This window comes from Epinephelus moara, chromosome 1 (assembly GCF_006386435.1).
Source record: "Epinephelus moara isolate mb chromosome 1, YSFRI_EMoa_1.0, whole genome shotgun sequence".
NCBI classification, from domain to species: Eukaryota; Metazoa; Chordata; class Actinopteri; order Perciformes; family Serranidae; genus Epinephelus; species Epinephelus moara.
Window position 1 is genome coordinate 48,544,249 of NC_065506.1, and position 22,586 is coordinate 48,566,834.

The 22,586-nt window shown below is 40.8% G+C and overlaps 2 protein-coding genes across 2 annotated transcripts in view; one reads left to right on the forward strand and one right to left on the reverse strand.

The window, feature by feature from the left end:
* The first annotated feature begins 976 nt into the window (after positions 1 to 976).
* LOC126388053 (C-C motif chemokine 4-like) lies at positions 977 to 3,519 on the forward strand. Its single transcript, XM_050040947.1, has 3 exons — positions 977 to 1,136; positions 1,280 to 1,406; positions 3,132 to 3,519. Exons 1-3 carry the CDS (start codon positions 1,076 to 1,078, stop codon positions 3,265 to 3,267), a joined length of 324 nt encoding a protein of 107 aa, XP_049896904.1. The 5' UTR covers positions 977 to 1,075; the 3' UTR covers positions 3,268 to 3,519.
* Positions 3,520 to 10,833: 7,314 nt separating this feature from the next.
* kcng4b (potassium voltage-gated channel, subfamily G, member 4b) overlaps positions 10,834 to 22,586 on the reverse strand; it is a 15,155-nt gene continuing 3,402 nt past the window's right edge. The window contains exons 2-3 of the mRNA XM_050040760.1: positions 21,157 to 21,999; positions 10,834 to 14,035 (exon numbers count right to left, since the gene is read on the reverse strand). Of these exons, the coding sequence (XP_049896717.1) occupies positions 13,193 to 14,035; positions 21,157 to 21,915 (1,602 nt within the window). The 5' untranslated portion in view covers positions 21,916 to 21,999 and the 3' untranslated portion in view covers positions 10,834 to 13,192. The remainder of the gene's footprint in view (positions 14,036 to 21,156; positions 22,000 to 22,586) is intronic.

The window sequence follows — 22,586 nt, forward strand, 5'->3', positions numbered from 1 at the left end:
ACGCACCATGTCACAAAGCTCACATCATCTCAAACATGACAATGAGTTCACTGTACTCCAATGGCCTCCACAGTCACCAGATCTCAGTCCAATAGAGCACCTTTGGGATGTGCTGGAACGGGAGATTCTCATCATGGATCAACTGTGTGATGTCATCATGTCAATATGGACCCAAAGCTCTGAGGAGTGTTTCCAGCACCTTGTTGAATCTGTGACACCAAGAATTAAAAAGGGGGTCCAACCTGGTACCAGCAAGGTGTACCTAATAAAGTGGCTGGTTAGTGTAAATGTGGTTACTCTCCATTACTGCACTGCTTCAGCTACAATGGCCTCTTCCAGTGTTTGATATTGTCACTGCTATTGTAAGCAGACGTAACCTAAACCTACTACCTAAACTAATCCCTATGCTGCTACTACAGTAATTCACAGACAGAGTGACAGAGCCTTTGCAGTCAGAGCTCCTCAACTCTGGAATGACCTGCCTGAGGAGATCAGGGCTGCAAACTCGGTCTCATCTTTTAAATCACTTCTGATTTCACTGATCTTAAGTGGTTGCAGTCTGCAGTCCTCACCACTAGACAACACAAAGTCCCCCTAAATCTGACACACTGAATGTGCTTTCAGTCATTTCAGCGCTTGCTGTGCTTATGTTGCTGATTTAATTCTCTGTACAGTAAAGCAAAATGCAGTAAAGTGTGTAATCTGGGACACTTTTATCACTTTATGTGGTGTCTGCTAAAAGTCCCTTCTTAATGTTTTAGCAGTTACATCCTGAGAACTGAATTCAGAAATGAAGTGGAAACCCCTCGTTACATTCTGTGTAAGGCTGTTTGCAGAATTGTTTTACATGTGATTATCAACCTCACGTTTTCTCTGTAATAACTGCTGAGACAAGTGCCAGAGAAAAGAGAAGAGGAGGAAGCAGAGGAGGAAACAAGCCACTGTTTCTAAGAATCTGAGTCTCTCTGATGGAGATGGGCTGTATACAAAAGGGAGGACAGATCTGGTTTGTCACACACATCACCTCTGAAGATTAAAGGCCTCAGACAAATAGAAGCTCCTCTGTCTCTGAACCATGAAGACTCTGGTGACTCTTGCACTTCTGACTCTGATCTGCTTCCTGCGTCACAGCTCTGGTCAGTATCTCTGCTTCATTTCTCTGTGAGCTGTCAGCCTGAGCTGTACGTGGTATTAAATCTGTGTGTGTGTGTGTGTGTGTGTGTGTGTGTGTGTGTGTGTGTGTGTGTGTGTGCATGTGTGTGCGTGTGTGTGTTCACAGGAACAGTTGCAGTCGACGCTGTGACGAAAGATGGATGCTGTCCAGGCTTCAATCGAACACATATTCCTAAGGGATTTGTGAAAGACATAGCGAAAACCCCAAACAACTGCAGTCCCAAGGCAATCGTGTAAGTATAGAAGGTGCATTAGATTGTTCATGTGTTTATCACGTCCAGCCTGTGTGACGTGTTCTGTTACTGCAGTGACTTTACACTGAAAGGTTTTTAGACAAATGAGAGCAGCCTGCAGGTTTCTCAGCTCTTTAAAAGAAGCAATATTATAAGGTACAAATGCAGCACGTAATCAAATGTAATAAGTTACATTATTTATTACTTATTCAAAAGTAATCTTCCCAGCGCTGATCACAAGTTACAAATACTTCTTTACAAATACAAGCTTGAAGTTTGAGCAGCAATGTGGCAGAGTTTCCACAAGAGGGAGCTGTTCAGTCATCCAGGATGTTGAACTGTCTCTGGTACTGTGTAAAGTACTGTTTATAAGTTCTGTACTCGAGTATTTCTACTTTCTGCTACCTTATATTTCCATTTCACTGCAGTTCAGATGGAAATTCTGCACGTTTTACTTCACTACATTCACACCTAACACTTATTATGAGCTTGAAGATTCAGTTTTTACATTCAGAAAATGTGACTATTAACAAAATATGGCGTCTTTTGCAGATTAAACTACACAGCATTAAACAAAGCAGTTAAAATGAGCTCCACCTCAACAAGCTACAACTTTAAAATTCATTAATAGTAAAAATATTCTGCTTGATATATTCAAGGCAGATTTCTTTATAGAGCACATTTAAAAACAAGAAACGTCAAGTGCTTCACAAAGATGCAAAAAAACACAAAAGGGATAAAATAAAAACATAAATAGGAGAATGTAAGTACAATTAATAACAGCATACAATATTCTGACAACATCATAACACAAATAGCATTGCACAGAAAATACAGTGTGGTCAGGTGTGTCATCCTGATGAGAATTTAAAGGCCAAGGAAAAGAGATGGGTCTGAAGACGGGTTCAAAAATAAGGCAACTTTTTGCATCAGATTATTATCCAGCTGGAGCAGTCTTTGTATGAACTACTTATTTTTTGCAGGTAAAGTCAACTTTATTTTATAATGTAAATCAAGCAAATCTTATTATTTCTGAGAGTGTACACTTTAAACATTGATTCAGGGGTTAGTGGAGAACGCTTAAAACAAAAAAGGTTTGCAGCATCAAAAAAGTGTAAATAATTATCTTAAATAAATGAGTTTGAAATATATTACCACAACTTTTGGAAATTATTAAGTTGGTTCATCTTAATTAGGCTTTTTTATGTCAAAGCAAATCATGTTGGTTGTACTAAGCTAAACGAGTTTGTCAGATAAAAAAAAAAGACTGGCTCAAATATTCCAGAAATGAAACCACTTACATGCCTCTGTTTTATACTCTGATAATTCTCTGTTCTTCACATCGGAGCGACTAACAATTCACAATTTTCCGTCAGGGATCAATAAAGTATTTCTGATTCTGATCAGATACAGCTGTGTAAAACTAAAGCAGTTTAATGCAGCAGTCCTGTGATAAATCCTCCGTCATCGAGTACGTTAATATTCAGTTTGTGTGGAATCAACTGTCCGATCATTGGTGGTGCTGTTAACTGTATTGTGTTCTTATTATTTTGTCCACCTAATTTTAACCAGTGAGTGAAGGTTAAATAACAGAAACACCTCACTATAAAACACAGTGATATAAAAGTATTGATTATGATGCTTTAAGTAAAAGTACTTGACCTGAAAATATTTATTTTACTGCTGGTTTTCTGCGTCAGTGACACTTAAGTGTTTTATTGACAGGTTCACGACTGTGTGTGAAGAGAAGTACTGCATCGATGCCACGTGGACCTGGGCGCAGAAACGCCAGGCAGAATTTAAGGAGTCCCCATCTGTCTTTAATATCCATAAGTGTGACAAGAAGGACCGAAACGTCTGATCTGATCATCATGTTTACATCCAGACTCTGTTCTGTATGAACCTCAGCTGATAATTAATGATAATTAATGATAACAGATGATGACTGATGATTTTACAGAGAAGTACAACTGATACTGTGACGCTGGAAAGTTTGATGTTAAATTCAGTTTAAAACATCTTAAAAATGTCTGAGCCTGAGTGACGAGTGTCACATGACTGAACCAAACATAAGTGCATGTCTGACAGCTGTGTCCTAATTTTATATCATCGGTAGTTATTGGAGAATATGTGAAACTTATTGTTTTATTTTTGCTATAAAAAAAGGTGTTGTCCCTTTCAGAATAAAAGCTTTATTTTTGTATTCAGTGTTCTGTGCATTTATTTTGGAGGCCGTGACTCAGAAGCCAAACAGAGCGAGACACAGAGTGACCTTCAGTCGGCTCTCTGAAGCTGTTTCATATTTATACTAAATAAAAATATGTATAGTTTTAAAGAAACTGCAGCTTCTGTGTCAAAACAGCAGAGGTGGAAAGTACATTTGCTTCAGGACAAGTTGGAGATGAACATTTTTCTACTCCATGCACATTTCACAGGTAAATATTAGACTTTTTACTGCACTACATTATTTCAATACCTTTAGTTACTTTGCAGATTAATCATACAAAATATGATGAACTGATAAAAGATGATGTGTTATTAAAGACTAATCTACCCAGCAGTATATAAAGCTATAACTGGCATAACTGTTGGGGTCCCACAGGGGTCAGTATTAGGTCCACAACTGTTCATTTTGTACATAAATGATCTATGTATGGTGTCCAGATATTCGTACCGATGCTCTTTGTTCTGGGGAAAATCTGCAGCAGCTTTTGGAGGAAGTCACGACAGAAATTAATAAATTAAAACAATAAATTGTCTTTAAATTTGAACACATCTCAGTTTTTGTTGTTTAGAAGCCGCAGCACAGACGCAAAAGTACAGATGACAATTGATAATGTTGATGTGGAAAGAGTCTATGAAACTAAAATTCTGGGTGTGATTTTAGTCGACAGGCTCTGCTGGAAACCTCAGATCAGTGATGTCAGAACAAAGCTGGCGGAGAGCAAAACAAAACACATCCTGGACCATAAATCACGTCACATTCTGGATTCATCACTTGTACGACCATATTAATATTACTGTGAGGAGGTTTGGGGCAACACTTACAAAAGCAACTCACAACCATTACACATCCTTTGAAAGACAGGACACAGTGTGGGGTACAGGGAACACATCAACACACTGTTTTTAAAGTCACATGCTTTGAAAGTTTTAGATCTGGTCAAATTTAAAACTGCAATAATCATGTTTAAAGCGAGAAATAATTCACTTCTGGGCAACATTCAAAATGTGTTTTGTGACATGGAAAGGGGGGTTATGATTTAAGAGGAACATTTAATTTAAAACCAGTGTGTTCGTACGACTAAGAAGAGTGTGTGTATTTCAGTGTTCGAGGTGGACGTGTGGAACAGACTGTGTTTTTGTCAGATATATAGACGTGGACAGGTTGTGCTGGGGAGAGCATATTTATTCTGTAACACTGGGTGGGACTTTGACTGTAAATAAACTGGGTTTATTACTTATTTATTTGATTGGGGGGTAAACAGACCGTGACAGTTGTATATTGTAAATAAATTTGGGAATTTGTTGAAATAATATTTGAGTTAAAAGAATAGATGTGAGAAAGAGGTACCTGCTGTTTCTCAGACACTGTTATCTTTGTCCTGTTTATTTATTATGTTTTATTCAAGTTCAAAGCAAAGACATTCATTCATTCATTCATTCATTCATTCATTCATTCATTCATTAAAATGAGCTCCATCTTCACCAGCTGCAACACTAAAGTCATGAAAACATTAATGCATCAGTGATTATAATCCAGTGATATAATCTATGTCATCCTGAACACTTTCAGTGTATTTTGATGTTAATACTTTTGTACTTTTCAGTAACATGTTGAACGCAGGACTCGTCTCGTGACAGAGTGTCTCTCCACTGTTGCTATTTTAACTCCAGTAAAAGCTCTGAGTGCGTCCTCCTCACTACTGCTGTTTTGGTTGCCATGCAAATATGTATGCAGATTTTGGACATTTCCATAATTATGTAAATGTTGTACGTAAGCAAATTTCAGTGTTGAGCTCCAAGAATAAAACCTGTTGAGGCAGAGACAGCAGCAGTTAGAGAGCTGATTCTGATGTTAAAATCATTACATTAAATCATCTCATAATGATCATACTGTCAGAGAACGATTTGGCTGGTGCTGTAATAAAACCAGCTCAGTCACCAGAAGAAAATAAAAGCAGTGTATATTTCTACAAACCATGAATATGTTACATTTCAATCAGGAGAGACTTAATATTTATTAATCCACAGTCAAACAGTCAGTAGCAATCTAAAACAAAATTATATGCTCATTCTACATGAACTATAAAAACTCTGAATAAACTATATATTTAAAAAATCAGTGAAATCAATAATTTGTTATTCTCTTTGATATTTTTGTCACACACAGGTGTGCTGTGATGATTGTTGGTAACATGTATGCTGATGTTGCCTAATGTCAAGTCTGTATTTGATCATGTGACCTGACGATACGATACAGGAGCGGTGCAAAATCTGTCAACATGACACTTGGGCCGTGACTTCCACGACAGACACTGACAACAAAAGGCATCATTTCACCTCGGCATGATATTGGGCTGGGCGCTGTCAGTGTATAATGGTGCCTGATGACATCAGGGGGAAACGCAGCCGACAACAACATCGCTTAACGTCGCCAAAGTCAGAGTGGGGGAGTCCAGTGTTCGCTTCTTGCATGAATGTAAAGCCAAAATCTGTTCTTTTTTTTGTAAACATATCCCCGTACATTTGTTGTTGATGGAAAAAAAACATCAGTTGGCGATGTTGTACTGACATAGTGCTTTTATTTTGAAAGAGACTGTATGCAAACTGTACATTTCCTGTGAAAACAGAAGTGTATTTTGAAAACAGACAATGCATGTAACAGGCTGAAGTTGACACAGCGTCCCAGAACGTCAACAACCAACACACCCAGGGTACCTTGGACATCATATGTGGACGTGGAAAGTCCATGACCAAACGTGGACATGTGACGAGGTCACAGTGAGGATGAGTTGTGCAACCAGTGTAACAAGTACACCATGACAGCAGCAGGTTTACTGTAACAGCACAAGTGACAAATTGTTCTCGGTTTACAGTACAGTATTTGTGTCTGAGATGTTGTGGAGTAAAAGTATAAAGTACCAGAAAACAGAATTACTCAAGTACAAGTACCTAAAATTGTACTTGAGTCCAGTACTCGAGTAAATGCACTGTTTAAAACATATGATATGATCTCGTTCACTAATCGTCTGACTGCTTGTATTATTGATGACGTCATTCAGGACACATGCAAATCAATCATGTCATGTCCGTCCTACGTCTGCGTTCGTGTCCTCCTCGGTGAGGACAGCAGGTGGTGCAGGGTGGAGGAGAAAGAGGAGGTGGTGACGGACAACAGCCAGTGAGTGTTTGTGATTTTTCAATGTCTCCATTGTTTGGTGGTTTGAGTGAAAGTAACGGCGCCAGCATCATCATCATCATCGTCATCATCAGTGTTTGAAGAAGTTCTGTCGAGGCAGAAAGAGGCGCTTCATAAACACTCCATCTGTCACTCCAAACACCAACAACAGATGTCGGCGTGAGGAGAGTTTCCAATGCATCAGTGGACAAACTGCACACACTGACTGAAACTAAATGTTCTGTTCAGCATTTATTAAAATTAAAAGTCTGTGAGACAGAAAAAACACTGAACGCTGCGTTTAAAGCAGCTGAATGAAAGTTCAGACTGACAGCTGATGTCAGAAATAATATTCCATAAAAGATGTGATTAACAGACACCAAACGAGGCCCATCATGACAGCACTGGAGTGCAAATACTTTGAGGACAAATTCTGCGTCGGTATTTCCATTTCCTGCTACTCTCTCCTCCATCTCAGACTTAATGTACTTTTTACTGCATGACATGTCTGACAGCTTTCAGTTTTTTATCTCCTCCCTGTCCAGTAAAAACCACGAATCTCCAGATGTGTTGATGTTCAATGTTTGTGATAAGTGTTCCTTTATGTGTTGGAAAATTCTCCTTCTTTTTTAACTGAATAAACTCTCTAAAAACCATCTTGGCTCAGCTGGAAAAGTCGTCGTCACAAAACTGAAAACAGGCTGTTTACTGACTTATATAATATGATTCTGTAACATTTCCTCGTTCTTTGGTTCTTGCTGTTATCACCTCGCTTATTTCCCCTGAGCTGATTGGAGGTGATTCAGATCACCTGTTGCTGCAGGGTGTGGGGAGTGAAACCTGAATACGAATTGAGAGCAGCTTGCTGCATCCACTTGTGGACCAATCAGGTTGTGATGATGCTCCGTTTTAGGGCTTAAGAGAGGTGAGGAAATACACGTCCAGGTCATTCTGTTCTTTCATCGACCTAACGCAGACCTCGTGTCAGCAGAGACTGTCAGACAGAAACTCTGGTCTGGAAGCCCTTTTGGGACTCTGCTGTCTTTCCTGTTTTGTTTGAGGGTGAAACCTCAGTGGAGGGAATATTAAAGAACACCCTTCCTCTAGGTTGCCTGCATTAGGTCACCTCTTAGTGTTTTTGTGGAAGAGTTTGCCTCCCTGATGATACTCTGAGTCCAGCAGGCTTTATTTTGTGATTTTGTTTATTGGTTTATTCTCACTGAAACCTCATAACCCCATTTCCAAAAAGTTGGGATGCTGTTTAAAATAAATAAAAACAGAATACAGTCACTTATATTTGATTGAATATGGTACAAAGACAAAATAAATAATGTCAAAACTGATAAACTTTGTTTGTTGTAAAATATATATTTAATCTGAATGTGATGCTGCAAAAGGTTCCAAAAAAGTTGGGACAGGAGCAACAAAAGACTGAAAGCTGTTGAATGATCAAAAAACACCTGAAACATTCAGCAGGTAAACAGGTTAATTGGTTACAGGTGATGGCGTCATGATTGAGTGTGTAAGGGGCGTCTCAGCTGTTCACAAGCAGGGACAAGGTGAGGTCCACCACTTTGTGAGAAACTGTGAGGACAAACAGTCAACAGTTAAAAAATAAGGTTTGTCAATGCACAGTTGCAAAGAATTTACTGTTTTCACATCTGCAATTGACCTATGGCTAAGTCCCGCCCTCAAACGCAATGAGCCAATCACAGTGCGTATAGCCATTCCCATACACTGGGACATTCTCTACCTGGACGTCCATTGAAATGCATTACAGAAAGTCAGTTTTGTTCGGTTTTATGAGCTTTTTCTGAGATTTGAAGTTTAAAAATGGTCAAACGGTGTGCATGGGGTACATGCAACTCTGACACAAGGTATCCTGAGAGGCTGGGCGACCAGGTGTATTTTTTACACTTTAAACCACATCTCAACCGAGAAAAGTGTCTCCTTTGGATAAAGTTGTGTGGTAACGTTAGACCACAACATCAACTCAACGTGAATAAGATTAACAATGATGTCTACATCTGTTCTAAGGTAAGTCAACATTGTGTTTGAGGCAACATATTGTCACTTTGCTGGAAAGAAATATAAAGTTATCTTTAACATCTCTAGCTAACGTTAGCTAAAGTTAGCCTAACGTTAGCTCCTAGCTGCGTTGTTCATCATGTCACCTTGTTTGCTGGGAGTTCATTAGCCTATTTTGTTCTAGTTTTGTACTTTGGTGATCGTACATCATTGTTAGCTGTTGTCCAAAGGGCTCTAGTTAAGCTAACGTTAACTTCTGGAGCTTAGCTTCATTAACTTATCTGTAATGGCAGAGATAACAAAGGTTGGCAAACGTTATGCTGAATGATTCAGTGTAAATACTGTAGCACCAAACTAACGGAGAGACACTCTTGGTAAAGATGGTAAAAAGGCCGTTATCCTTTTCTCATATTCTGAGCCAAAAACCTTAACTTCAGTGGCACTTTAACTTGTTGTCTTTGATGGTGACGGCAACCAGATGCGGTTCACAAGCGTACACTGTGACCTGTAAATTTTGGCTTGTAATTTAAGCTTTTCATCGACCTTCTCAACAATAAAATGATGAATATATCCCTCCAATGCGTAGTTTAGGCCCTTTTGGTTACTTCTCAATGACATCTGATCGTTATGTCTCCAAAAATCATCAGTTGCCTCCTGTGAAATGCCGTGTACTGTGACACCTGCCATAGCGCCGGGCACTGAATGTTGATAGTTTGTCCGAGTGAGTGGAGGGGGGCGTGGCTTAGCCATAGGTCAATTCGTAATATCATCAGAAGATTCAGAAAAATCTGGAGAGATCCCAACACCTTGACCTTTGACCCCTCAGACTGCACTGCAGTAAAAACCAACATGACTGTATAAAGGATATTACGACATGGGCTCAGGAACACTTTGGAAATCCACTGTCAGTAAACACATCGCTGCATCTACCAATGACAGTTCAGACTCTACCATGCTCCGCCCACTTCTCTGAGCCCGAGCTCATCTGAGATGGGCCGACACAAAGTGGTCTGACCAGTCCATCATGGACGTCATGTCCTCTGGGCCAAAGAAGACTGCATTCTGTTTTACACAGTGTCCCAACGGTTTTGGAATTGGGGCTGTATAAACATATTTGTATTTGTCACCATAAGAAATCTTGGAGTAATCTTATGTCCTTTATCTCCCATATAAAACAATCTTCAAAGACTGCCTCTTTCACAAGTGTTATGTTGTAAATAATTAGGAATTCTGTTTCAGAAAGAAGCAGAAAATCTCCTGCCAATTGTTTCACATTATTCCACTGATCTACAAGTGGCAGTAATGTGCCAAGAAATGCAGCAATGTGCCGACAATGTGCCAGCAAAGACAGAAGAATTTCCTGATGCTGTATTGGTAGTTTGTAGACGTGGATGTGATTTAGGCAGGTGGTAGGAGGCAGGGTCAGCACTGACATCACAGGTGGGGGTTGGTGGCAATGACCTGCTATTAGCCACACCTGGGGAGGGAGCTGACAAGGCCTTTGAGCTGGACAGACATGCCACGAGGAAGACGCTGGAGGCAAAAAGAGACCAAGAAAGTGTTTGATACGCCGCCATGAACTATCCATGTAAATACATCTTTACTCTGAACAACCACGAGGAAGAGCGAGCTGGCAGACTGGACCCACAGAGCTGCACCTGAGGGGAGTCCAGTGAAGTCGCCTGGTCCGAACAAACTGGTCGTGAGGAGCAAGAGCGGTGTCCTGGTGGTAAATCGACCTCAGAGGTCTGATCAGTTCTAAATACGAGTCCTGTGAGACTTCTTACACAGTTAAACTCGTGCTTTATGGTCGGAGCCATGAGGTTCATGCAGAGTGAACAAACCAACCATCCTGTACAGATGTTTTTAAAAAAGAGATTTTATTATAATTCAAAAGTGCCTTTAAGTTGGACAAACAGCGAGAGGAGGAAGTACAGGATGATGAAATTAATCTGCACATTAGAAGTCTGTTAAACACATCTGAAACATGGCCACCATCGTTTTCATGATCATTTTCTAAAATTAGAAACACTTAAATCCATTGATTAACTTCAGGGCATCATCAAGAACGTGGTGATAAAGACATGTGCTTGTTTTTCTAGAGAAGTTGAGTGCTATGTTTGAATAGTTTTTGTATTATTGTGGATATTTGTATTATATGTTGTATTTGTTGCATTTTAAATGTGTTGGGCCAGGTCCCTCTTGTCAAAGTCATTTCAGTCTCAGTGGGACTTCCTGGTTAAATAAAGGTTAAATAAGAAATAAAACAAATCAAATTCTCTTAGTTCTTTAATGACTTTCTTTGCTTCCAGGCAGCAAATTGATTTCCCCTGAAATATCAGCTCACAGAAACATGACACTTTGTGCTGTGTAACCATCACAGTGAAGACTTTGTGTTTGTGTTGAAATCACTGTCCCTGGGTAACGCAGCTTCACGATGCATTTAAGGACACTTCCAACATCCAAAACTTTGACAGGCAGTGACATGAAATCATCGCATTCATGAAACGTGTGAAGTTACAATGAAGTTATGACTGGGATAGAGTGAATATTTTTGTCTGTGCTTACATTAATAGTTTCTCTGTTTTGTTGCCTTTCTGATTCATTTTTCTTTTTGTGTGTGTGTGTTTATCTACCTTCATGGTTTCCCACATTCCTCATTTAATCCCTGAATGACATCAAAATGTAAAAAAGTTTGTTAAGTTAGTTTGACTTGTGTCAGAATTTTATTCATCAGTGTTCACGTGATTCCTACGATGGTGTATATCTGTGTTGTAAGCACTTAAAGTAGTTTATTATTTCAGCCTAGCAGTGAAGTTCAGCAGCTGGGAGCCCCTTAATGTTGTTACCTGTTGATTAGCCCAGTCTGTGATTTGAGCATTCCTTCCGTCACTCCGTGTCGTGATTTGGATCAGGCAGTAACGTACGAAGTGCTGAGGTTACAGACGTTCTTGTTGCTGTGAGTTTTTTACAGTCTGGTTATTTGTGGTCTGATCACCACAACAGGACCCATGAGAGACGAGTCAGAGACGGCTAACGCTGGCTAGAACCCTTTGTTTTACCTTTAAAATAACATCAACAAAATCTAACATTAGCAAGCTAGGCTAACAAGCTTTCTCTCTCTGAATGGAACAGATACCTAACAGCACAATACTCCAAATGTCCAACACGGCACAACAACGACTCTCTGTGGTGCTGCTGGAGCTGTCCGGCACACCAGGAACCAGCAGGTGGGTCTTCCAGCTGCAGTGTTTTAATTTGTGCTCGTCATAGTGACTGACTCGCATGCTGTTCTGCTTGTTGTACGAACCTTATTATTTGTTTATTATGTTTCACATCATAGGCCCACAAATATTTATCCATCTCTCATAATGATCAGACTTTGATCCTCTGCCTGCTCCTCCCTGTGTCCAAGGCAATTCACTTATTTATTCAATTGTTCTGTATCATCAGACTGTTATTAATATAATCAGGGGATTTTAATCCAAAGCGGTCACCACTGTGTGTGAATGTGTGAACAGGTTAGACCTATGAAACAACATGACCCTCATCCATTTAAAACCAACATTAGTTCTTCTGAGCTCATTTTGGTCAAAGTAACACAAAAGTAGTGTAATGAGTAACTTATTACTCTACACAAAGAGTAATATTGTAAAGTAACTTATTACTTTCAAATTACATTTTGAGAGTAAATTGTCCAACACTTGTTTCCACAACAACAAAACATCCTTACTGACTTGCACGTAAGTGTAACACATTTCATGCCCACCATCATGTCGTCACCTGTTGTAAAGACTTCATATCTATTTCACGTGTTTCCTGGCTGAGACGGTGCTGAAGTGTCGGATGTTGTGAGGTGACAGACGTGAAACTGCTAATGACTGACAGCTAATGTGAACTTGGTTAAAAAGCCTTGTATCAACACTCAGATACAGCGTGATGAGTGTTTCCTGCCAACGCTGGGGAACGCCCATATATCATATTAGCTTCATATATCACATTCAGTAAATATCCTCTTTTTGAAAATGTGCACAAGAGTTCCTGTGAGATTATAGTTTATATTTTTCTTACGTAATAAGCAAGGAGAATTCAGATTTTATTTCTATGTTGAGTAAAGGTTTAGTATGTGTGTGATGTCTCTGCTGATATAAAAAGAAGCTCAATATAACCTGATAAGTAGCTTGATATAGTTTGGAAGCTGAATGTGTTAAAGTGTGAACAGACTGGAATTTAACGTGTCCGTAATATAACAGTCTAAATGTGCTTATATAGGACAGATCGAGTAGGTTGTCAAGTGTCACCATTTTTAACACATAATTACTGGAGGAAAGCGTCTGACTGCTCTCTTCCTGGTCCATTAGAAAGCTGTCGATGGAAGTGCAGATTGATGACTCTTGCTTGACACCATCCCATCATTATCCTCCTTCGACACAGACGTGAACTCATCTGGTGACAAATCGACTTTGGGCCAGCTCTCTTCTGACTCTGCGGCTTTTTCCTCGCCTCTCTCCTCCTTCCACAGCCGCTCGTACTCCTGCTTCAGCTCCTGATACGAGCGGGAGAAGGTGTGGAAGATGGACGTGGCGGGAAACGCCATGATGAGGATGCCGCTCAGGATGCTTGTGAGTGCCACTATCTGTCCAGGGATGCTTCGTGGCACCATGTCGCCGTATCCCACCGTGGTCATGGAGATGATGGCCCACCAGTAGGAGGCCGGGATGCTGCTGAAGCTGTGGTGGGGGTGCGTGGCGGCAAAAGGCGCCAGCTCGCTCTCTGCCAGATGGACCAGAGGTGAGAAGAGGGTCACGGCCACACAGACGAACAGCAGCAGCAGGCCGAACTCCCTCATGCTGCGCTGCATGGTCAGTCCTAACGTCTGCAGGCCCAGAGAGTGGCGAGCCAGCCGCATCACGTACAGGATCCGCAGAGCTCGCAGCAGGCGCAGGATCAGACTCAGTTTGTCCAGGTAGCCTCTGCCTGCACCCATGATGACGTCCTCCTGCGACTCGTCTTTGACATCAACGACCAGGGACACGTAGTATGGCAGGATGGCGATGGCGTCGATGATGTTCAGGGGGCCGCGAGCGAAGGCCAGCTTGCTCTGAGCGTTGAAGAATCGAAGCACGAATTCCAAAGTGAACCACGCCACACAGATGGACTCCACCACGAACATGCTGTGACACTTCTGGGAGCACTCGCCCTGTGGACACAGAGACGTAATGTGACGACCAACTTTAAAGGTTCACTCCACCAATTTCACACACACACATCAGGTTACTGCTTCCTGTCAGCTCCACTCAGCCTGTGAACACAACTGTATCTGTGTTCTGTGACTCTGGAGAAAATAACTCTGACCCTGGACTGAAGACCTTCAATTTATATCAACAAGCCGACATGCCCAACTGTTGGCAGGCACTCAGGTGGAGGGGTCTGATGAGAGACACCACTGAGCTGCATTAAAGATACTCTCTGACAAAAGATAACACATTACATTACAAGCTGTGCCAGTCGTATGAAATGGTAAAATAATTTTTCTTAGTCATAATCTGCTCTCGTTCACTTTTCCCATTGGACTGACTCAGCTAGTCTCCTAAAGGGGCGGGGGCAGTGGCGAAACCCACATGACACAGACACAGGACATGAATCTAAGGTGGGCTGTCTTGTGGTGTTTCTCAAAGTCAAGGATCCTTCCTTGGTAGCATGAGTCCTTCCAAGGAAGGATCCTGCAGAGGCAAGAGTCCTCCCTAGCATTCAGTGAACACACATTGGAACAGGCTAACAAGTGTCCCCAGGTGATCGTCATTAACCCTCAGCAGACTTGGATCATACTTAAGAAAACAAACGGGTAGGTTAAATGAAACTTTTGTGGCACTTAACTTTATCACGATCACAAAATGATTAATTTAAAAAACTTTTATGTTTATATCTGAATCAAGTTATTTTAAAAATCTCATTATTTGGCAGTGGACACAGTGGAAAGTGTAAATTATGAGGTTTCTGTCAGTATATTTTTATGCTTATATGATAAAGACTCCTGGAGACATTAATCCAAACAGATGACATATTTATCTAAATACGAGCTCTGCTGGCGCAGGTTTTATTGAAGAGGCCCCGCCCTCACTTCCAGCAAATCATGTGCAAAGCATTGTGGGGATTTTCTACCCGCTGAGGATCCACACATGCATCCTTGGGAGTTTCTCTGAAAGAAGCACTCAGTCCTCGGTGACACTCAGAAGGATCCTTGACATTGGAACAGTCCTTTAGCGGGTCGATGACATAGCGTCCTTGAAATTCAGCCATTCAAGGATCCTTTCTTGACTTTGAGAAACACTCTTGGTTTATAAACGGTCTCTGGTTGCATTTTGGGAAATGTAGGACCTATGTTAGGGACTACAATAAAATTTGGAATATCTCAGCATCAACTTCTTCTGCATCAACTGCAGAAGAAGCTACAGAAGCTACTACATTTATAACATATAGATTTTTATATAAAACTTAACTACTATGTAATTTTACTAAAGTGACGTCTTTTCTACATAAAGAACAATCAGTTTAATTAAAGAATAGCCTACTTTAAATTGCATCAATTTTGAATATATCTTTTTAAATCCGTTTTATGGGAGTGCAATACTAAATCATCTGAGTTTAAAGATAAAATATTTCTCTTTCTTCTTCCTGTTTTTCAGTTTGATGTATCATGCTATATATCTGTGCCTTTGACAACTACATATGTTGATTGCAGCACATATTTTCACAGTAGAGTTGCAACGAGTTGACAACTGTCCCAGAAAATATCGCAGTTTCATGGTATCACAGTATTACAGAATTTATATTATTATCAATCAGAATGAGCTTTAAAGGGGAACAGAGGGGTAATTGTTGGTTATTGTTGAACAAATGTTTCATTACTATAATTGAAACTTGAATCCATTTTGTTGATGGAAGTTTGTGCAAAAAGTCTCCCCTTTGAAAATAACTCAAATAAAGGAGAGATTCTCCGTCCAGATATATATTTTTTTTCAATATCATAGATAAGCAAATGTACACCATATGATAACCGACAACTTTTATATCATGGTAGACCTTGAAACCGGCTCATTGCTGCAACTCTAATCCACAGTGAATCCATGAACCTTTATGTCAACATGAACATACGCTACAGATGAATAAAGCTTTACACAAGGCTGTAGATATCCAAATAATCTGCTCTCTGAAAACAATACTTTCTGCCTGCCCTGTTTTTCATACCAACACTTCAACATTATGTCTCTGCAAAAACAAGAAGAAAAAAACAATTAGAGCACTTGAATTGATTTTGGTTCATCAACAAGCTGCTGGCTACAACATCTCACTGGCACTGAATGTTAAAAGAAGTGTGTTCTTCATGTCATTAAAGTGTGAAGAAAATCAATTTCCATTTCAGTGGGACTTTGAGCGCTGACTGAATGATGGTGGAGAACAAAAGAACAAGACCTTCTAATGAGGAACGCTCGTCACAAATACTAAAGCTAAAATTATAACCTTGTGAAATGCTTTTCTAACTGCACATAATGAGCACTTTATGTTTTCTGCCAATGAGAAAGGCTGGAGGGCCGCTTTAATTAAACGTTTGAATCAATACTTTTAATGTAGAGTTGTGCACGCTGAGCGACCCGAGGGAATACAACTGCTAGAAATAAGTGAATTATCTGTGAAGGAAGAAATGTTCAGGAAATGAGGATGAACTCGATCTGAACTTTCTGCTTTCCAGTATGTTGATAGCTTTCTACATCTAAAGAAAAGCTGGATGAATTTAAAGTACATTTACACTGCAACATTATAGTTGATTTGCTGATACTCTACATGGTATTTCTCTTTTAGAGGGCATTACATCTTTACTTGAATGTTGATTGATTGTTTGCTAGCACCCTCGCAAACAGAGATTAGCCTAGCATTAGCAACCATAGGTAGAACCAAGCCGTTCTCATCCCAACTCGTCAAATACCATCGCTTCGTCAGTGGACCTAAATGTACAAATGTGACACACTAGGTACCTTCCTATGTCACTTCTGGAAGTTCACAGGCAGCATCTCAATTCAAACTTGTTACATGCATTCTGTCTTTTCAAAATAAAGTTCTATTTTTACGGGAAATGTGCAGTTTCTGCTTGTTACATTCATACAGTCTTTTTTAAAAAGAATAAACTTACAACTGAGATAAAACTTCATTTTTACGTTTATTTCCTTAGATCAACCAAACATCATGATTTGGCTTAAAATAAGTGCAGTTGTTGCTTATGTCATGTGACATACGTCACTATCGTAGCATGCTATACATTCTACTACGTTGTTATCAAAATAACTCCACTGACTTTTGGTTTCACAAAGGAAACGAACAACAGGTTCTCAGGTTAAAGTCAGGAGTGTGTTTGACCCATCCATCTCCCCTCCCCCCTTAACCTACACAGACTTTCTTGTTCTTTATACTACAGTGGTTGCAGGCGGCGTCAATAATAGCTACCGCCGCCACCACTACAAAAAGTGTCTTGGTGCGTTAGTGTCTGACACCAACATCTACTGACACAGCCACTGACATTTGAAGAGGTCAGCTGTGGCCTGTGGCCTTGCTCCTCCTGAGGCTTCTACCGTTAAAGGTTTTTTTGGGGAGTTTTTCCTCATCAGCTGTGATTTGTGATATTGGGCTTTATGAATAAAACTGAAGTGAACTGGATCTGAAATATCAGCCTGTTGTGTATCATACCGCCGCCAAAAGTGCCTCTGTATGTCGTATCTGACGCTGAAATAATTAACAAAGCGATGGTATTTGACCTTTTGGGAGTGAAAACGGGCTGGTACAACCGGCCTCAAGGGTCAAGGTAATATCTTTTTTGAAATTCCCAGCACACCAAAAATACAAGAAACAAAGTTGAGGAACGGAGTAAACGACACGTGTGTTCTAAGGGAGGACATGATGGACGTGATAGACGTGACAGGCCTGACGTCTAAAACAACAGCATTAACCTCTAGTGTTACGTATAAAGTACTCGTCAGCAGCGCTTTATAAACAACAACAATGACATCACATGTCAATAACAATCATTTCCCGTCCCTGTTATATGGTGGCTGATCTCGTCCTCTGCTCAGAGGGTAAGGAGCTCCTGAATCTCATTGTTATCATAATTTGCTGACATTTTCAGCCACTGTTTTTCTGCTTTGAGTTAGCTGCTAACTGCTATCACCTAATTTCTATGTCTCCAACAGTGGGTTGCACACGTGTCCCCAAAAGTCATACCTCTGCTGCCCATGATGCCGCCTTGCTGGCTATCCCTTTTATCCAGACATTGTCTAGGGCTGATACTACTTCCAATTCCAGCTTAAAGGCCAGACAACTCTGTCTCTCCATTCCACGATTGTACCTTTTATACAGAAAGCTGAGGCCGTATAATGAGGCGTGAAATTCCCGTCTTGAAAAGGCAGTGTAAAAGGGCATAAATGCCACTGCCAGAGGTAAAAAGCTGAAGTACAAAGCAAACAACATACGCCTCAGTCACGTCTTTAACATTGCTACCACAACAAAAGGCTTTATATTTGGCATGATGTTGTTCTGAAGTCTCATCCAGCCATTTGTTAGCAATCATCTTTTTTAAGATGCTTCAAAATTCACAAGAGTCATATTGACTGATGTATTTTATGTCGTAGAACTAAACATGAAAATCTCTTCAGCTTGTGTTAACCACAGACCTTATTTCAGGCATCGAACCAAAAACCCATTCAAATAAACCCATTGACTACAAGACAAAGAAACCAGGAATACTAAAATGCAAACTCATTTCTGGGTTGTAAGATTCATTCCTGCAGCAAAAAAATAAGTAACTGCTTTGTTAAATTCTGTCTGAAGTCAAGGAGCTATTGTTCCTTAAATGACCACAGATTGCAGTTCATTTGTACATCTTGTTTTGCTCCACAAACTAACATTCCACTTTCTGTAATTCTGCCTGTCAAACTGAATAAAAGCAAGTTAAGTGGTCGGCGAAGGCGTCTGCCAGACCACAAACTGAAAACAACACTTGTTTCCAGAAATTAAAAGGAATCTTGGCTTTGCTTTAGAAACACAGCTCCAGATGTTTGTTCAGTCCAACTCTCGTCTGTCACCATGTAGAAATATGTGTATATGTGTTTCAGCCTCGGAGCTGAACACGTCCACACTTTGATTTTCTCCTGTCCTGATTAGTGGGATTGACTGCACAGACATCAGGGAGAAATCAATCCACCGTCTCCGGCTTAGAAACATAATCACATAGTGTTCAGACTCTTTAGACTGACAGTTATACAATCAATGCTACAGCTTGTCTGCGTCTGTCAACTGGAACGAGTCATACAAAATGATTTAACAGTCACGTTGGCAAATCCAATGTCAACTCCCCCCCAGCACACACACACACACACACACACACACACACTCGGGCTTTACAGTAACCCTGATGTTGGCTTTATCCAGTGCTACCTGTATTTTAACTGTGATGACTGTCTCCCATCAATCTGGTCATTCTGATGAATATTTATCTATTTCTGTACTCCAACTGACTTAAAATTATTAATTATTGGTTGATTTCATAGAGGCCAGCTTTGATTTCATCATTTGTGATCATTTAGTGTTGACTGTGCTTTATGGGACTTTATTGAAAAAGCTGCAAACAACAACAACTAATGAAGAATTAATTGTGTCATAATTGTTTTTGAGTTTATACTGATTGTCTGCTCAAGTATTTTAGATTGTCTCTTACATTTAGTCTTTAATTCAGTATTATTTTATTTGTGATTGTGGCTCCTTTCAAATTATTGATATAGGTTTTTGTTATAGAAGAACTGACTTTCTTGTTGTGCATTTCTGTCTGCTGCAGAGCTGAACCGAACCTGACAGCATTCAGTTTAGACTGTCGGAGCTGTTATGGAACAGCCCAGTCGCCAGAAAATAATGTTGCCACTGTACATTTCTGCAGACCACAGATACACATCTCTATGTTTCATACATATGACATAGTTCCAATCTGTGGTTTCTAACTGGTCCAGCTTTCTCCTCAGTCATCAGTTCAAGGTCCACACAGTTTAAAATATTCTGCATCATACTTGCGTTTGGCCATGTTGTCGAGTTAGTTTGCTGTCTCTGTCAAGTAGCTGTCTGTTAGTCACTCACCTTTTAGTAGGAAATGGGACTTCAAAATATGTGCCAGAAATTCACTGTACTTAGAAATAAAGTTCGATTTTTACAAACTTGACACGTTCACGAGTCACTTGTGGTCCATTCAGAATGGACCTGCAACCCACTTTTGGACCATGACTCACCACTTGGGAACCACTGGTTCAGATTTCATGTATATGAGCTGTTTCTCTTCAGGAGGAGGAGGGATGGCAGATGATGTGACACCTAGGCAAGATGGCTGCCAAGTAGCAGACAGCAGTAGACCACTGAGACCAACAAAAGATTTTTTGGGGGGGGGGGCTTTTTGGCATTTATTTGACAGGACAGTGAAAGGGGGAAGGGAGAGAGGGTGACATGCAGGAAAGCCCACAGCCACTGCCGACATGGCTTTTGTACATGGGGCGCCTGCTCTGACAAGAGCAGGTATTTTTTAACAGCACAGCAGGTCCACACATTTCCAGACGCATTTCTAAAGACAAAAGCTGGTAGCTTTTAAACAAGAGTTTTGGGCATGTCATGTTTGACGTAACCAAATCAGGTATTTTGGGCCAAAACTTGATGTCTTCTGAAGCCTGACCAAGTTTTTTTGTGCCTAAACCTCACCACACGTCGACTACAGCATTGTCACAACATAGAATTGAAAAAATTAAACGTACATTTTTAACATATCTGCCACATATGAAGCGCACAAGTGGTCTGGTGTTTTGCAACACATCCACCACCCCAGCCTGCCTCCTTACAGGGACAACTTGGGACCACTTCCTTACTACCGTCAGTGGTCATGTGATCACAGCCTTCCAAAATACGTGGGTTACACACAAATTACTGACTCATGATTATGTGGGATATACGCAAATTCTGATGGATTACTTTTGGTAGGAAAACGTACGAACAGTGCATGAGAACAATCTGAATATATAGATGTTGTGAAGCTCAAAGATTTGATCATAATTTTTATGACAAAATATAATTAAAAAAGAATATCTGATGATGTTTGGATTCATTTACTTTGTCTCACTAGATGCCTCTTTATACTGTGATATAAACGTTCCTGTTAACACACAGAGAAAAGGCCTCATGTGTGTTTAACAGGTTTGACAGGATGTTATGTGGCTGTCAGCTTTTCATCGACTTCATACGCACCCTGGAGTCTTCATCTCTGAGGTCTGGCATGGTGCTGATGCAAAGGCTGATGACAGTAACCAGCACCATGACAACCGAGAGGCAGGCGAACAACTTGCCAGCCAACCCCGACTGAGGGTTTTCCACCACTTCTCGCAGCATCCAGGTCAGTTTGCGATAGCCCTTTTCAGCCTCAACTGGGCTTTTCTTCATCATCACCCTCTTCTGCCTCCACTCCTCTTCCTTGCGCTCTCGCTCAGCCACCTCCTCCACACGGGTGATCATGCGGCGGCGGCAACAACGCTCCATATGTCCCGGGTCCACGCCCCAGTAGTCAAGCTCATCGTGCAGCGACACGGCACACAGTTCCCGAAGCAGACGCAATTTCCCTGCAGCCAGGAAGTTGAGGATGACCCTGAAGGCTGTCGGGTTCCGGTCGAAGAAGTACTCCTGGCACGTCTCGTCATAGTCGTCACACAGTCGTGCGATCTCCTCAGGGGTGGTACAGAAACGCAGACGTCCCAAACGACTCTGAGGAAACTGCTCCAAGGTACTCCAGGGGAATGTGTAGCGGTTGCCCCCAACATTGATGAGAACCTGTAAAGTGTGGTCGACCACAAATGAGGCCTTGGGGTCACGAAGCAGCTGGGCGCGCTGGAAGTACACACCCTTGATGGTCTCAGTCTCTGGGATCTCTGTGAAGAAGCGGTCGAGGCTGCTGTCATCGCTGCTGATGGAGTAGGTGCTGAAGTCGTGGTTTGCATTGCTGATGATGGGCATGCTGGCTTCAGGATGTGTGACGACACGGAGGAGGTATTTCAATGTCTGGTTGACGGGAGGTTAGAAGGAGGAGCCACAGAGAAACTGTAATGACAAAAAAAATACAATAAAATGTCTTTTGTACATCAAGTTCTTGTGAAACTGTTTTTTTCTATCAATGCAAACTTTTTATGTCTAAGTTTAAAACCTCATCACTAACCGACATCTCATCTAGAGTACCACAAGGCTCTGTCCTGGGTCCACTACTTTTCAGTATCTTACCAATAGGGGTCATGTGTCACTGACTTACTACTTTACAGATGACATCCAGCTCTATTTGTATAGCTGTTGATCCTGATGACCTTAGTCCACCTTCAATTTATGTTTGATCCAAAAGGTCCTCAAACTAAACCGGAACAAAACAGAAATCCTCGCTAACGAGCAAAAGGAGCAAAAGTTTACTCGACACATTTATGATGCAAGATTAATAATATGAGGGCTGCCCCTGACAAGGAATTTTCCTAGCTGACCAGCAGTCCTCATCAGGGTCCATCAGTGGACTAGTCTCCTGCATGTTTCTGATATGAATGTAATGATGAAATGATATATTTTGGTGGTTTGAGTTGAAGGTGTGAGAAAGAATAGTATCAGTAACATTGTTAACACTGTGCTACATTACAGAGAAATACAAA

What these genes read in the sequence shown, in the direction of transcription:
- LOC126388053 (XM_050040947.1), top strand. Translation starts at nt 1,076, where the DNA reads ATGAAGACTCTGGTGACTCTTGCACTTCTGACTCTGATCTGCTTCCTG. An exon ending in CTTCCTGCGTCACAGCTCTG is followed by an intron (nt 1,137 to 1,279) that starts GTCAGTATCTCT and finishes GTGTGTTCACAG; the next exon opens with GAACAGTTGCAGTCGACGCT. An exon ending in TGCAGTCCCAAGGCAATCGT is followed by an intron (nt 1,407 to 3,131) that starts GTAAGTATAGAA and finishes TTTTATTGACAG; the next exon opens with GTTCACGACTGTGTGTGAAG.